The 18,170-nt window shown below is 40.1% G+C and overlaps 1 protein-coding gene across 1 annotated transcript; it reads left to right on the plus strand.

Annotated features, from left to right (window-relative positions):
- Window positions 1–9,127: 9,127 nt before the first annotated feature.
- On the plus strand, window positions 9,128–9,676 carry LOC138902540 (uncharacterized). Its single transcript, XM_070190421.1, has one exon. It carries the CDS (start codon window positions 9,128–9,130, stop codon window positions 9,674–9,676), a length of 549 nt encoding a protein of 182 aa, XP_070046522.1.
- Window positions 9,677–18,170: the final 8,494 nt, after the last annotated feature.

The raw sequence follows: 18,170 nt of genomic DNA on the forward strand, positions 1-18,170 counted from the left end.
AGATAACTTTTGATGTTGGATTTGGATATAAACACTTGGTTTTTACCTTGAACCCTTAGGGAACTATTGAGAGGTCTTAGGAGACTAAAATGATGAAATTTGGTCGAACAATGACCCAAAACAAACCTTCCAACCACTTTAGAATGTTCTAAATTCGGCCACCGCTTTAGTGGGTCCCAAAAGGGGCTGCCTTCACAGTCTTGCAAAAATATGAATATCTCTATACTCTGACATTGCATTAATTAACGATTTAATGCATTGGAAAGTAGACTCGTAGACCTTCAATTTAGTAGGAGAAAATTTCAATGAAATTAGACCTAAATTTCAATAAAACTATGAACGTAACTTGCAATAACCTTTGCAGACTTTTGTACACAACTTGTTTTAAACCATTACTATTTTATAAAGGACTGAATCCCTCTGGGTTCGTATTGGTTTACTTACGATGCAACTCAACGCACGAGAACACGGGGTGTAACATCCTCCCTCTTAGGGACATTCGTCCACGAATATTGAGGTGCATAGTGGAGAAATGACTCTTATAGATTTTATGAATCTTTTGAAAGAGTCTCCCTTATAATCGGATAACTACTAAAGACATACAAGTAGCTGAAACCTAACATATATGCTTCACAGTTCTATATCACATATACATATTAGACCTCACACGTCCATTAAATATTAAAAAAAACATCATGATATGTAACTTACCTCCAGTGCAAGTAACTCCATCTTGTCATCTCAGCTCGGAGTATCACCTAGTTATATAACTAGGGTTAGTCTGACAGCATATAACTTAGGCTAAGAGAACTCATAATTGAATTACAATCGTCAAACCTTATGTTTGGAACATGTGAGGGTACATAGATCTCACCATCTCTTCTTCGGCTTCCCACTTCATTTCTTCAACATTCTTTCTCCTCCATAAAACCTTCATGAAAATCACATCCTTTGTCCTCAACCTACGTACCTGCTATTCTAAAATAGAAGCTAGGAAATTTTTGTATGACAAGTCCTCTGTAATCTACACATCATCTACAGGAACAACCCGAGAAGGGTCTCTGATGCATTTTTGCAACATAGATACATAGAACACCGGGTGAACTCCAAATCTTATCGTCGTACGTTATAATATGATTTATAATGACTTTGAGTTGTCAGCAATTGTTCCTGAATAAGCCTCACCTTCTTTACAACCTGATACACAAGATCGGATCCAAGTAAATCTAACTCGTCCACCTCGAACAATATAATAGGTACCTGCACTTTTGCTTGTAAAAAGTACGGAGCCATCCTGATGCTAGTATGATAACTATTGTTATATGCAAATCAATAAGAGGTAAGTGATCGTCCCAGCTCCCTTTATAATCTAGACATATGCTCGCAACATATCTTCGAGCATAAAAATCGTACGCTCTGCCTGGCCGTCTGGATGGGGATGCAAAGTTTTGCTAATATTTATTTGAGTGCCCAAACCCTTCTGAAATGATCTCAAGAAATTTTCTAAAAATTGAGCGCCTCTATCCGATATAATAGACGTTAGAATGCCATGGAGTCGTAATATCTCTTTGATATACAACTTCGCTTAATTCTCAGTTATATAGGTGGTTCTGATGAGCAAGAAGTGAGTTGACTTTATTAGCCTATCAACTATCACGCATATAGAGTCAAACTTATGGTGTGAACGAGGTAAACCCATAATGAAATCCATATTGATCACCTCCCATTACCACATCAAGAATTCTATGTTCTGCATTAACCCATTAGGCTTCTAGTACTCCACCTTAACTTGATGACAATTGGGACATCAAGCCATAAATTCTACAATGTTATTTTTCATGTCGTTCCATATATAGAGTCCCTTAATGTCAAGAAACATCTTTGTCGACCCGGGATGAACACAATACCGCGAATAATGGATTTCCACCATGCTCAATCTCGTAATCCCGGTACATCTGGAACATGTAATCGGCCTTGATATCTTAGAATTCCATCTCCTCCAATCTCAAAAGCCGTGGTTTTCTTCTTCTAAATTGTAATGACCCAACTCCCACATAATAACTAACCATTTGAATAATCATGATTTGATATACTTAACAGCGGAAATATCATAATTTTCTGATAAAACAATAACAAAAGTACTACAACCATCTCCAAAATCTGGTGTCAATGAGTACATGATCACTACTTAGTATATAAATATAAACTGAATCCTTAGTACAATTGTCTGAACAATTGAACAGTAATAAGGAAAATAAAGGAAAGAGAGTCAAGGCCTGCAGATATCATATTAGGTACCTCAAAGTCTCCAAATACCGGTACCAACGTTGCTTTAGCAATCACCACGTCAAGATGTACCTGGATGTGCACACGAAGTGCAGAGTGTAGTATGAGAACAATCGCCCCATGTACTCAATAATTAACAGAACTAACCTTGGGCTGAAAGTAGTGACGAGCTCAGAAGAAGACGGTCAGAAAACAATATAAACGAAAACACATATATAATAATGACAATAGCAATAAGTAACTCAAAGGAATTATCATAATCAGCTCGTTCATATTACAAGAATTTAGTCATGCTTTCAAGTATAACAGTTAAAGCCTAACACGGATAAGAACAAGTCATTTGTAGATAACATGTTGAATGATACATCTCTATGTCTACATGTCAAGTATGTATGTGAAATGAATGATTTCTCGGTGATATCCCTAGATGCTCTCACTCTTAACATACTCAAGCCGACTGTGTTAAATGCCCACCTCATCACACAAACACAATCACTTAGCACTATACGGGTGTCTGGCATCAATGCCCCTCATCAAAGCACGTGTGCCTACGTGATCGGGTCCAAGCCTGCACTACTATTGAGTAGCGAGGATGATCGATATAGTTTTACCCAACAAGGTCGGGATCGAATCCATAGGGAGTTAATTGAATTGAAATTAGGTTTATATCTAAGTCTAGATGCGTGTTTTGTTCCTAATTACGCTTCCACACATTTTGGTTTTGATTCTACTTCTAATTCTATTCCATTGTATGCAATGATTAAAGCTAAGTACAATATTTTTTATGTTGGTTTTCAACTGTTTAAAAGGACTAGGGTAGCAACTTCCGCCTAGCTGGATATCTAATGGGTAGCAAGAATCTGGGGCAAGCTTGTTTAATTACGGGTCGTAATATAGCTATCACACCAAAGTAATCACTCTATAGCTCTCGATAGTTTGAGTGATTTTGCCCAATTTGGGTATTCATGCAAGTCACGTGATATTAGCACATGTCGGGTATTACTATCTCTAGGTTTAACCCGTTAATTAGGGCTATCAATTTCTTGAGTTCACCCCAATTCCTTTTTGGCCTAGTTTTCCTAGACTTAGTCCCTCTTTCTCAAGAAGATAATAAGTCATAAAGGCATGAATCAGTGTTTGCAACCACTAATTCTACAATTCTAGCAAGAACTAGGCTAAATATCACTAATCTATATACATTCAAGCCCTATACTTCAGTATACATTAAATACCCACACTAGGGTTGGGTCACAACCCTATGGGTCTAGCTACTCATAGAAATCAAAGATAAAAAGAAGATAAAATTCATAATACTAGATTAAAAGAAGAAAATCTAATGTTATAAGGTGAATCTAATACAAAATTGCCCAAAAGGGAAGTTCGAGCCGTCTCACGTGCTCAGCAAAAACACAATTTAACCTAAAAATGACAAAAAGTTCTATTTATACTAAGCTGAATGTTTTGGACAAAATTATCGGCCGCAGATACGTAATTTTGACCATGGCTGCACTCTTGCTTTAGCGGCCGCGTAATTCTGATCGCGGTCAGCGTTCTTCACTTCTGGATCTAGGTTGAGCATGGTTTCACGGACAGCATAATTTGCATCGCGGTCGCGTAGGAGACTTCCGCGACCGCATAATCTTGACGCGGACCGCACTTCTTGTTTTTTTGCTTAAAATGTAAGCTCTCTGAACCTCAGCAACCGCGGTCCGCAAAATTCCAATCGCGGCCGCGCAGGTATTTTCGCGGCTGCACCTTTCTGACGCGGTCCGCATTTATGTTTTAGCCCAAAAATCCATCTCTCTGAATCTTCCTTTCGCAGACCGCAAAATAGTGCTCACAACCACGTTGTAGCTTTCACGGCCAAAAAATATTTGTGCGGACCGCATTTCACATCTTTTGGCCTTGTCTTGGTTTTTGTTCTAGTTGATTATGACTCCTTTGGCTTAGTTTTAACAATCCCTGCAAGCAAGCATATTACATTAGTTTCCGGAAATACCTTCACACATATTTGGCCCTAAACACAAGTAAAAGAGAGCAAATAATTGGTTAAAATCCGTACTTATCATTACGCTCACTACTGGTATGTCAGACTTTGGAGGGGCGGATCCTTCCCAAGCGCTAATCATAAGCCAATAAGGTTGCGTGCATCCTGATCCACATAATAATAATAATAATAATAATAAAAATAATAATAATAATAATAATAATAATAATAATAATAATAATAATAATAATAATAAAAAGCTAATATGGCTTGCTACGGGGTGCGACCTGATCCATAATAACACTCTCAATACGTCTCTAAGGCCCACTTGAGTCATCAACCTCTCAAGTCTCAAGGGCTCACAATCTCGTATCACTCAGCCCAACAACTCCACATATGGAAAAACAATAACAACATGTGATGTAACAATGAATGATGAACAAAGACTGAGGTATGCTATGCAAATGAAGAATCATGACTGAGTGTATAATTACAGTTAAGTCAGATAATCCAAAACAACAATAATAGTATCATCAAGTCTGAATTAAATAACTATATAGCTTAAATATGATTTCTAACATGAATCATAGCTCAGTTAATCTAACAAGTAGGAAAAACATAGATAAAACAAGACATGATAGCAACATAGTCAAAAAGTCAATATGGATCACGATTACCCCGGTGCATGTCCACACTCCCGTCACCTAGCATGTGTGTCACCCCAACACATCACAAATAGCATGGTTCCTAGGGATAAATACCCTAAATTCTATGTTTAGAAATGTTACTTACCTCAAACCGCGCAACTCAATACTCCAACAAGCCCTTGCATCGCGAATCGGCCTCCGAACGACTCGAATGTAGTCACAAACAACTTAATACCATCAATAACAGTCGTAGAAAACAATCTCTAATGATAAAGCTAAAGTCTTTAATCAAAATTGAAAAGTCAACCCAGAAAGTCAACCCTAAGATCGCACTCCGGAACATGACAAAATTCACAAATTCCAAACACTCATTCAATTACGAGTCCAACCACACTAATTTCATCAACAAATCGACCTTCAAATCACCAAATCTTGCTCTCCAACAACATAGTCTTTAATTACCAAATTTCACTTCAAATTTACATAAACTAGGTGTAAATGTCTATTGGTAATCAAAATCTAAAATCAAAAGTGATTAAACTTCACATACCTCTTTAATTGTAGCAAAAACCCTCTCAAAAATCGCCCTTAGCTGAGCTCCACAAATCCAAAATGAGAAAAATAACTCAAACCCTCGTTTTAACCTTCTGCCCATCAATTTTCGCACCTGCGGCTGCCTAAGTCGCAACATCGATGCCGCTTTTGCGTTCCAAATTCCGCTTCTGCGGAAACGGATAAGTAGGGATTTTAGCCTATTATTTGCTCTCTTTTACTTATGTTTTGGGCCAAAAATGCATGAAGGCATTCCCGAAAACTAACTTAATGTGCTTGCTTGCAGGGTTTTGTTCGAAATGAGCCAAAGAAGCCATAACCAACTCAGAACGGAGTCAAACTTGAACAGAAACCAAGTCTGGACCAATACTGTGGAACGCGGACTACAATAGAAAAAGGAGGCCGCAAAATTATCATCGCTGAGGCGGTCATTATTCCGCGGACCGCGAAATAGAGATTCAGAGAGGCTGTTTTGAGCACTAAAATTGAGCACTGAGAGCGGCAGAAAGACACGACCGCTAGGTGACTGGCGCGGCCGCGGTTGGAATTTAGCAGACAACATTTTTCAAGGTTCAGAGACTTTGCATGATGGGCATAAATATAGACGAAGGTGGTCCGCGTCCAAATTACGTGGCCGTGAAAGAATCTCATGCGGAAGCGGTGAACGTTACGCGATCCGCGAAACGAAGATCTACCCAAGCCCAGATATAATGAAACGCGGACCGCGCTCCCTATTGCGCGGCCGCGAAAGTCCAAACGCGGACGCGGTCAGAATTACGCATCCGTGAAACCTCTGCAGGGGAATTTTTGTCCGAAATTTTTAGCCTAGTATAAATAGATCCCTTTATCAATTTTAGGTTAAGTTTTGTTTAGCAGAGCACCTGAACGGCTGGTTTTTCCCCTTTTGGGCCATTTTAGAGTAGATTTACCTTCAAACTTTAGATTTGCATCTTGTACTTTAATATTATGGCTTATATTTCATCTTTATCTTTGATTTATGATGTTATTATGAGTAGCTACACCCCATAGCTACAATTGTGACCCAACCCTAGTGTGGATATTTAATGGGTCTTGAATTTTTGGGCTTAATATTTTATTTGTTAATTATATTTAGCCTAATTCATGCTAAAATTGTAGAATTAGTGGTTGCAAACACTGACTCATGCCTTTATGACTTAGGCTCTTCTTTAGAAAGAGGGACTAAGTCTAGGAAAATTAGGCTAACAAGGAATTAAGGTGAACTCAAGAGATTGATAGCCCCAATTAAAGGGTTAAATCTAGAGATAGTAAATCCCGACTTGAGCCAATTTCACTTGTATTACATGAGCACCCATTTAGGCTTGAGAAAGCCAAATCGGGCAAAGTCACTCAAACTACCGAGAGGTATAGAGTGAGCACTTATGTGTGATGGGTATATCACGACCCCAATCATAACAAGCTTGTCCTAGATTCTTGATACCCATTAGATACTCACCTAGGCGGAAGCCACTTCCCTAGTTTCTTTTAAAACTTGAATACTTTCACCAAATATATTATACTTAGCCTACACCATACAATAGTATAAAATTAGAATAGAATAAATCGCAACAATGTTTGGAAGTGAAATTAGGAACAACATGCACATCTAGATTAGTTAGATACCCAACTCTAAGCCAAATTAACTCCCTGTGAAAATCGATCCCGACCTCGTTCGGTAAAACTGCATCGACCATCCTCGCTACTCTATAATGGTGTAGGTTTGGCCTCCATCACTTTTTGGTGCCGTTGCCGGGTAGTTAGACGGTGTTGGCTGTCTATCTAACTATTTGTGTGTCTTGTTTTTCTATCCTTCTATTTTTTTAAGTTTTATGTGTCAATCGCTTTAGGTACCAAATGGCTCATAATGATGCTCTCGGACATGTTCTTCCGGGGGGAGGTAGATGACAATGGTGAGGATGAGGTTAATCTAGAACCTCAAGTCCAAAGAAGAGGCCGCCAGGCTAATGATAACATTCCAAACCCTCCCCTACCTCATCCACGGGCAGCACACCGGGTGCTACCCAATGAAGGTTACACAAGTGCAATTGTCTGTCCCGCCCTGAATTTGGGCGGGCAATTTTCAAATTACAAATGTCATGCTGACCCTATTGGAGCAAAGGGGCTTCTTCACTGGAGCTCCTCATCAGAACGCATACAAGCATCTAAAGGGTTTTATAGACACATGCTGGGGTAGCAAGAAGACGAACGTGTCGGAGGACGCTCTGAGATTGAGACTTTTACCATTTTCACTTAGACGGAAAGCTTTGGACTGGCTTGAGAGGCTACCCAACCCCTCCATACACATGTGGGATGAGTTGGCAGAAAAGTTTATAGCCAAATTTTTCTCACCGGGTCATTTGGCTGCATTGAGGGATGAGATCTTAGCCTTTAAACAAGAACCTAATGAACCACTACATGAAATATGGGAGCGATACCAGACAATGGTCAAGGAATTCCCAAACAATGATATGACTGAAGCAATGATTCAGCAGACATTCTATAGGGGCATCAACATGACCAACCAATGTGTGGTGAATTAGCTAGCTGGGGGAAATTTTATGAAAATGTCTTATGCCGATGCTTGTGACATACTTGCTGAGATGGCTCACACATCCTCAGCTTGGCAGAGTCGGGCAAATGTTCCTCAGGGTGACCCTAATGTCATCCATCTTCATAAGGAACTTCCTGATCACGGACAAGCCATAGCCGAGTTGACAACTACTATGAATCAGTTAGCAAAGGCACAGCTTTAGCAAGTTCAAGGGACAAAGCAAGTAAATTCCATGGAAGGGGTAAATGTTATGGTCAACAAGAGGAGACAGCGTGGTCAACAAGTGCAAAACAATCAAGATCAATATGAGCAAAGTGGTAGTGGTTACAATCAAGTCGATTCTTATGATGATCAAAGTGAGGAAGTGTTATATGCCAATAACTACCAAGGTCAACGGAGCAATGCTCCAAATCAACAATGGAGATCGCAAGGGAACAATCAAAATTGGGGCAACCAAGGCCAAGGGATTTGCAACAATGGCAACAACAACAACTCAAACAATTGGGGGAACAACAATAACAATTGCGGCGGCAATGGAAACCAAGGGGGTTGAATAATAATAATCAAGGCAACCGGGGGTCGGGCTTTCAAAGGCTCCAGATATATCAATAACCAAACAATACGCCTCCATATTCATCTCAAAGGCAAAGTTCTTCAAACAATGAAATGGGGCGGATAGAGAGTATGCTCAAACAAATGATGGAAAGGAATGCTGACTCCGATGCCCAAATAGCCTCCTATACTACCTCTATTCGCAACTTGGAAGTACAAATGGGTGAAATTTCTCAAGCATTGAATACTCACCCTAAGGGGGCACTACAAAGTGATACGGTAGTAAACCCGAAGGGTTGGAACAATACAGGCCATGCTATGGTGGTGACCACAAGAAGCGGCAGAGGTGGAGAGACAAGTACCTCTAATCAAAACAAGATTGTGAGTGATGATGTTGTGTTGCAAGATGTTGATGAGATTCAAGCCAATGATGAGAATGTAAATGATGAAGTGAGGATCGATATTGATGACAACATAGAGGAGACTTAAAATGATATGAACCCGTCTAGGGAACACGTGATAGATATACTGGAAATGGTAGTGCCTAAAACCAAGGCCCCTTTGCCAAGGCCTCCTCCACCATATCCTCAAAGGCTTGCAAAGCAAAATAATGAAAACCAATTCAAGAAGTTTATTGAGATGATGAAAAGTTTGTCAATCAATGTGCCCTTGGTGAAAGCCCTCAAACAAATGCCGGGATATGCCAAATTTATGAAGGACTTGGTAACTAAGAAGAGATCTATGAATTGTGAGACCATAAAAATGACTCATCAAGTGAGTGCCATTATGCACTCGATGGATCCAAAGCATGAAGATCTCGGTGCCTTTACAATTCCATGCACCATTGGTAGCGCCGATTTTTCAAAAGCCTTGTGTGATTTGGGAGCAAGTATTAATTTGATGCCATATTCCGTTTTCAAGACACTAGGTATTGGGCAACCAAGAGCTATTTCCATGATATTACAAATGGTTGATCGAACAATGAAAAGGCCGCTTGGTATTATTGATGATGTGCTAGTCCGGGTCGACAAGTTTATTTTGCCTGCTGATTTTGTGATTCTCGAGTGGGAATTTGACTCTTAGGTGCCTATAATATTGGGGAGACCTTTCCAAGAAACAGGGAAGGCATTGGTTGATGAGGAAGTAAGGGAGCTCACCTTCTGAGTGGGTGATGAAAAATTTGTATTGCACGTGTGCAAATCAATGAGGCAACCAAATAGCAATGAAGTTTGCTCTTTTGTGGATCTTGTGATGGAGGTGACAGTTGATGACACGAGTGCCATGATCAATGTGGAAGACCCTTTGGAAGTTGTGTTGTTAAACCATGAGGATGATGAAAAGGAAGGCTTGGTTGAATGTGCAAATACGTTGCAAGGAATAGGATCCTACTCATATGGGCCCCGTAAACTTTACTTGGACTTGGAAAACCAGAAGACTCTACCAACAAAGCCCTCAATCGAGGAGCCACCAACATTGGAGTTGAAGCCTTTGCCTTCATACCTCAGGTATGAATTCTTAGGCCCTTCTTCCACATTACATGTTATTCTTTCTGCTTGCCTAACTAACGTGCTTGTAGACTCCACCCTTGCGGTGCTTCAAAGAAGGAAAAAGACAATTCGATGGACTTTGCCTGACATTCGGTGTATAATCCCCGCCTTTTGCATGTAAAAAATTATACTAGAAGATGATGCCAAACCCTCTGTGGAACATCAAAGGAGGTTGAACGAGGCTATGCAAGAGGACGTCAAGAAGGAAATTATCAAGTGGCTTTATGCAGGGGTTGTGTACCCTATTTCGGATAGTTCATGGACTTCACCGGTACATTGTGTGCCGAAGAAGGGGGGTATGACTGTGATCAAAAATGAGAAAAATGAGTTGATCCCCACTCGTACTGTCACTGGATGGAGGGTATGTATGGACTACAGAAAGCTGAACAAAGTGGCCCAAAAAGACCACTTTCCATTCCCTTTTCTTGATCAAATATTGGACAGACTTGCCGGGCATGCCTACTATTGCTTTTTGGATGGGTACTCAGGGTACAACCAGATTCTCATTGCACCGGAAGACCAAGAGAAAACCACCTTCACATGTCCGTATGGTACATTTGCATTCTCATGGATGCTGTTTAGTTTGTGTAATGCACCGGCTACCTTTTAGCGGTGTATGAGGGCAATATTTACGGATATGGTGGAGGACTTCCTCGAAGTGTTCATGGATGATTTTAGTGTTGTGGGGGACTCATTTGAAGAATTCTTGGATAATCTTGACAAAGTGTTGGCCCGATGTGAAGAGACCAACCAAGTGCTTAATTGGGAAAAATGCCACTTTATGGTCGAGGACGGAATTGTCCTCGGCCATAAGATCTCAAAGAACGGTATTGAAGTGGATAAAGCGAAGATTGAAGTTATTTCAAAACTCCTGCCTCCTACTTCCGTCAAGGGAGTTAGGAGCTTTCTTGGGCACGCGGGGATCTACCGAAGGTTCATCAAGGATTTCTCAAAAGTGGTGAACCCCTTGTGCAAGCTGCTAGAAAAGGATGCAAAGTTTGTGTCCAATGAAGATTGCATGAAAGCTTTTGAGCTTCTCATGTATAAATTGACAACCACTCCCATCATTACCGCACCCAATTGGAGCTTACCATTTGAGCTCATGTGCAATGCTAGTGACGTTGCGGTAGGAGCATTTTTGGGGCAAAGGATGAACAAGATATTTCATCCGGTCTATTATGAAAGCAAAATGATGAATGATGCCCAAGTAATATATACAGTGACCGAGAAAGAGTTATTAGCCATTCTCTTCACCATGGAAAAGTTCAGGCTATATCTCATGGGTGCCAAAGTGATTGTGCACACCGATCACGTGGAACTCCATTAATTGATGACCAGAAAGGACTCTAAGGCTATGTTGATGAAATGGGTTCTTCTGCTTCAAGAGTTTGACCTTGAAATTATTGATAGAAAAGTAAGTGATAATCAAGTGGCGGACCACTTGTCCTACTTAGAAGAGTAGGGGAGGTCCTACGATGTCTTCAAAATTAATGATTTGTTACCGGATGAACAACTCTTCTCTGTGTCTTTAAATGGTGTGCCTTGGTTCGCCGATGTGGCTAACTTTCTTGTGACCGACATTGTCCCGAGTGAGGTCTCTTCTAACCAAAGGAAGAAGCTCAAATGGGACAACTTAGATTATTATTCGGACGAGCCCTATCTTTTCAAGATTTTCAATGATGGTGTGATCCAGAGATGTGTCTCGGAAGAGGGGAAAATGAATATTCTTGATGCTTGCCTTTCCTCGCCCTACGGTGGTCATCATGGTGGGGCGAGAACTGCTTCAAAGGTTCTTAGTTGTCGATTTTATTGGCCTACCCTGTATAAAGATGCAAGTGAGCTTGTTAAGAGGTGTGATGAATGCCAAAGAGCTGGTGGAATTTCCAAGAAGGATGAAATGCCTCTCACCACTATTCTTGAGATCGATATTTTTGACGTGTGGGGAATAGACTTCATGGGGCCATTTGTGAGTTCCTGTAGTAACACTTACATTCTGGTTGCTGTTAATTATGTTTCCAAGTGGGTTGAAGATGTATCTTTCCCAACAATGAGTCACGGAGTGTGGTGGCATTCTTAAAGAAAAATATCTTCACAAGGTTTGGCACTCCTAGGGCGATCATCAGTGATATGGGTTCTTATTTCTACAACAAGGCCTTCGACACTTTACTTTTCAAGTATGGTGTCAATCATAAGGTGCCAACCCCTTATCATCCCCAGGCTAGTGGACAAGTTGAGGTCTCCAATAGGGTGATAAAAAGCATATTATCAAAACTATTAATGCAAATCGGACGGATTGGTCAAGAAAACTTGACGATGCTTTTTGGGCTTATAGAACTGTGTACAAGACTCCAATTGGTATGTCTCTCTACCAGTTGGTATTTGGGAAAGCATGCCATTTGGGCACTCGAGAAGTTAAACCTTGAATGGGATGTAGCAGCCAATCTCAGGGTAGAGCAACTCAATGAACTTGATGAATTTCGGTTTCATGCCTATTCTAGCTCGTCCTTGTACAAGGACAAGATGAAGTACTTACATGATAAATATGCCTGGAACAAAGAATTCAAGGAGGGTAACTTGGTTCTTCTATTCAACTCTCAGTTACAACTATTTCCGGGAAAGCTCAAGTCAAAATGGAGTGGCCTTTTGAACTGGTGCATGTAACTCTGTTTGGTGCTCTTGATTTTAAAAATAAAAATGATGAAATCTTCAGAGTTAATGGGCACCGAGTGAAGCACTACCTCGGCAAGTTTGATGACAACCACGTGGTGGCCTTGATCAATTTCACATGATGATGGTAACATGCGCCCTGCCGCGATGTTAAATCAGGCGCTTCTTGGGAGGCAGCCCGTGTGTTTTTTCTTAGTTTAGACATTGTTTTGGACTAACTAGTTGTAAAGTTTGTGTAGGAATTGGATTTGTAGTGTAGGACTTTGATAGAGAAAAATCTGACTAACTGTGGGAATTTCGCGGACCGCGCTCACAATTTTGCGGTGGCACATTTTATCCTCGGACGCGTACTTGAAGAGCCCAAAATATGAATTCTCTGAAGTTGAGTTAGCGTCCGCGTTCATAATTTGGCGAATCGCAGTGACATTCATAGTCGTGCCCCATTTTTCGTAGACCGTGCCCAGGATTTTATAGCAGCTCTTCGAAAGGTAAAAAGCGCGGACCGCGGTAGAATTCCGTGGATCGCGCTAAGGTAAGTCGGTAGGTCCTCATCGATTTGGTATAAATAGAAAGCCCCTAAGACTTTTACACTTTTCGAACCTCAAACTCTCACCACATTAGAGCAATGTTCATCTTCCTCTTCTTTGACTGTCAATCTCATTTCATATCAATCAAGAATCCATTTTCCTCTACAATTTCACAATTGGTATGCTCAAATCTTTGCATTGATTTTATCTCTTTCTTTTATTTTCTTCTAGTTTCAATTTTTCTTTTTAGTTAGGGTTTAATACATGCCACAATCTCAAAATCATTCTTGATTGATCTTAAATTCATGTGGGTAATTGATTTACATGCCTAATGGGGGATAGGGTTATTAACTATGCATGTTAATTGCATTAATATTTGCACTTAGTGAAAACCTTAGGTTTCAAATGTGCCAGTGCCCGTTTTGTTTGAACTCCGCGGACCACAAGCCTTTTTACGCGGTCTGCGTTCTTTAATTTTTGAGAACTGAGTATGGTTGCATGTTCACGGACGTGGTTATTTTTCTGCGGTCCACATTTGAACTTACGTGGCCGCGTCCAAAATTCACGGTCCGTGCTCTTGAGTTTCAGAGAGTTTGGAAATTGCTTACGCGGCCGCGTCCATTTTTACGCGGTTTGCGTTTGATATTTCGCGGCTGCATCCCAAATTTGATGGTCCGCAGAAGACCATGATCAAAGAGTTGGTAGTCTGAGTCTAACCTCCTCGCGGTCGTGCCTATTTTTACGCGGTCCGCGATGGCCCTTCTGCGGCCGCGCCTATTTTTCTGCGGTCCACGGTGCACTATTTTGGGAAGCAATATTTCATTTCATCAGCATTTCTTTGAGGATTCATTGAACCACAATACTAATGATCTTTCACTAATTGTGTGTGCAGGTAATGGTGCGATCTCGTAGTTGTCCTGACAAATCAAAAGGGAGGGGAGAATCCTCCTGGAGCCGAGGCAAAGGGAAGCAGATTGCACCCTTAGCCCCTCAAAAGATTATTAGCAAAAAGTCCCCATATGTGGGACCTGATGCTGACTCCTCGGACACTAGTGAATACCTCCCTTCACGGGAGATTTCCGAGGGAGAATCTTCACAACAACCCGAGGCTCAATCTCAACCTTTTTGTCTCGTCAATCAACCCACCTCCTCATCTAGGTCATCTAATGGGTCAGAAGGAGGTAGTGAGAGTTCAGCACCATCTCCCCCACCTGCTGCAACTCCGGCCTCAACAACTGCTCCTATTGATATTGATGATGAAGAATAGGTTCACAATCTCCTTTCACTCAGGTAAACTCCATGTTGATTTTCTCCTATGTCTTCTGATTTTCATTCGATTTGCTATCGTCATTACCATGAGTCACTCTCCACTATTCAATTCAAACTCTCTGAACCTTAGAGCCTCAATGGATACTATAAATAGCAGTCTTAAATGCTCTCACAAACACACCAATCAACCTAACAAGAGAAAATCACGATCATACTATCTAAGAGAAGCACACACAAACACTGAGAGGTTTAGGGTTCCATGCCATATGTTTCTTACTGCTTTTCTTTTCTTTTGCTGAGTATTATTGCTGGTCCGAGCTTGAGGGTTCTGGGATCTTAAGCAATTGAGTTCCCGTTTGGTTTGCTGCTCTCAAAAAGATCAACACCTCTCTCACTTTTTCTCTTTTGTTCGTTTCTCTGAATGATATAAATATGCCAAGTTAAATTCTGTATATTGCAATTATTCTATGTGTGTTTAACATGTTAATACTTATGCTCTGTTAGTTTAACGACTCCTTATGATAAGCTTGTTCTGCTATGAGTCTTTAGGTGATGATTGATTAAAGCATAATCGATACATGTTGATCTTTGTTCTGCGTTTCCAACAGTCTACATGCCTAACTTATTATATGTTCATGTTCAACATGAACTTCATAGCTTTCATTGACCTGCAGTAAGCTTATCTTTGTCTTGTTGCATCTTTGTACTTTTGTGAGCTTTGAAGTTGAGTTTATTACCTGATAATCATAACTTAGACAAATCTAAAATTGTTTATGTTTATATCCCTTGTCTTCTCACCTCAAGCACAAAATTTAAGTGTTTAAATGCTATCTCTTCTTTGTTTATATTAGTTAGACAGTTCTCTGGGTTACTATTATGGTCTTTCACTTTGTTTAGTTACTATTATTTCTGTTAATCTAATCTTGTTTACCTAAACTTTATGTTTTTCTTTCACTAATGATTCTGTTGTGATCATCACCTCTACATATTATTTTCCCAGCATCATATTTATCTTATAGTTGAGTTTATTATCCGATAATCTTAAGTGGGGTGAGCATGAAAGTTCATAAGCTCATATCACTTAACTAAGGTATAAAAATCTAAGTGTTTAGATGCTCTCCTTCTCTATGTCTTTATCTGCTAGCTCTGAGGGAAACTTCAGGACTATCACTATCATATTCTCATGGTATACCTAACTGTTGGATGCATTTGCATGAAAGCATTTTGTTTGAGTTAGACTGTCTTCTTTTCATAGACCTTTACTGCACATATTCTGTTAAAATTAAGCTATCTTCCTCTTCATAGAATAAGTCATGATCATGTCTGGTTATAGTCAACTGGTAATTGCTTATAACTGAACTTGGTTGTCTCATGATTAGTTGAGATCTTCAGATATATGTTAATTCAAAACTTGCTTGTGAAGTATTTCCTTGTCCTTAATCTCTTTAAACTACTATGATTTTGTGAAGCTCGTTGTTGGTTGTACTTCCCTAAAACAATCTCAAATGGACTCATCTCCGTTGCTGAAGACTTGTGCAAATTATAGGAAACTTTTGCACAATCTAGAAAATATGTCCAGTTGCGTTGACTAGCAGTCACAAAGTGCCTCGATTATTCCTCCAACAAATGGTTAATTCTCTCGGTTTGGCCATCAATTTGGGGATGATTCGCCATAGAAAACTTCAAGTTCGTACCTATCAAGTTGAACAAATAAGTCCAGAACCGGCCTGTAAATCGAGCATCCCTGTCACTAATAACGTACTTTGGCATTCCGAAATATTTAACCACATTCTTGAAGAACAATTCAGCACCAACATTTGAAGGACATTCTGTAGAGGAACAATAAAAACAATATATTGAGAAAACTTGTCAACCACAACCATGATCGACGACAAACCATTGACCTAGGGAACTCGCATATAATGTTCATTGACACAGATTGCCATGGTTCTTCTGTAATAGGCAGAGGTTCTAGCAAACCTGCCTCCTTCGTCCGCTCATATTTATCAAGCTGACACACAAGTCAACTCTTAACATAGGCTTCCACATCATGCTCCATCTTGGGCCAAAAGTAGTATCGGGACAGCATGGCCATCATCCTTTCAATTCCTGGATGACCATCCCATAAAATATCATGCATCTCCTTCAATAGTTCATGACGCAACCCACCACCAAGTGGCACTACGATTCTCCCCCCTTTGAAATATAGGAGATCGTCCTTGATCCAGTACCGCCTTACCATCCCTTCCCTCAGATGATTCATTGTCTTGATGTACAATGGATCATTAGAAGAACACGACTTGATTTTATCAAGAAAATCAGATTCAAGTCAAGTAATAGAATAAACAACAACAAATACCTCTTTTTTACTAAACGCATTGGCAACTTGGTTGTGTTTTCCTAGCTTATGCTCCCAAAAAAAAAATCATATTCTGCCAAGAATTTTTGCCGGAGTGCCTGCTTCGGACATAGCTTTTTTCTGTGTCTTGGAAAATGTATTAGCCACATTATCCGTCCTCACAATGAATTTAGTTTCCGGTAAATACACCCGCTAAATCTGCAAGCAATGGATCACAACAACAATTTCTTTTTTCATGAGCTGACTATCTTTGCTCCGCTTCATTCAATTTTCTTCTTTCAAACGCCATTGGGTGGCGTTCTTGTACCAACACACCTCCAACAGCCTTGTTGGATGCATTAGTATGAACTTCAATGGGCAGTTCAAAATCTGGAAGCCACAAGATAGGTTCTGAGGTAATAGCTTCTTTCAGCATGTCAAATGCACCACTGTATTTTTCAGACAATGCCCACCTAGCATTCTTCTTTAACAAATCAGTCAAAGGAGCAGCTTTCTTTGAATAGTCAGTAGTGAATTTCTGATAATAATTTTCTAACCCAAGAAAATATCTCAACTCTTTCACAGAATCAGTAGCTTGCCACTCCATAATGACCTGCACATTTTTCGAGTACATCCGCACTTGATTCTGGCCCACCAAGTGCCAAAGAAATTTGATCTCCTATCTCGCAAACACACACTTTTCCATTTTCACATATAACTAGTACTCCCTCAAATGAGACAACACCTCAATTAAGTGTGACATATGTTCATCCAAAGTGCGACTATAAATGACGATGTCCTCTAAGTAGACAATGACAAAGTCATTCAAGTATTCATACAACACATCATTTATCAAGTTGCAAAACGTAGCAGGGGCATTTGTCAACTCCAACGGCATAACGAGGAATTCATATGATCCATACCTCATAACACATGTAGTTTTAGACTTATCACCTTCAGCTATCCGTACTTGCCAATAACCAGACCTTAATTCAAGCTTCGTGAACCAACAAGCCTTGCTCACTCTGTCCATCAAGGCTTGCACCAACGAAACTGAATATTTATTCTTCACAGTCACTTTGTTCAATGCCCGATAATCAACACACATCCAAAACGACACGTCCTGTTTCTTTTGAAATAAAATAGGTGCACCAGATGGAGCTTTTGATGGCTGAATCAGCCCTGCATCGAGAAACTCATTCAATTGTTTTTGCAATTCAGCCAACTCT

The sequence above is a fragment of the Nicotiana tomentosiformis genome, chromosome 12 (genome assembly GCF_000390325.3).
Source record: "Nicotiana tomentosiformis chromosome 12, ASM39032v3, whole genome shotgun sequence".
Taxonomy (NCBI): Eukaryota; Viridiplantae; Streptophyta; class Magnoliopsida; order Solanales; family Solanaceae; genus Nicotiana; species Nicotiana tomentosiformis.

Excerpts from the sequence above, each read along its gene's own strand:
- LOC138902540 (XM_070190421.1), top strand. The coding sequence starts at position 9,128 with ATGGTAGTGCCTAAAACCAAGGCCCCTTTGCCAAGGCCTCCTCCACCA.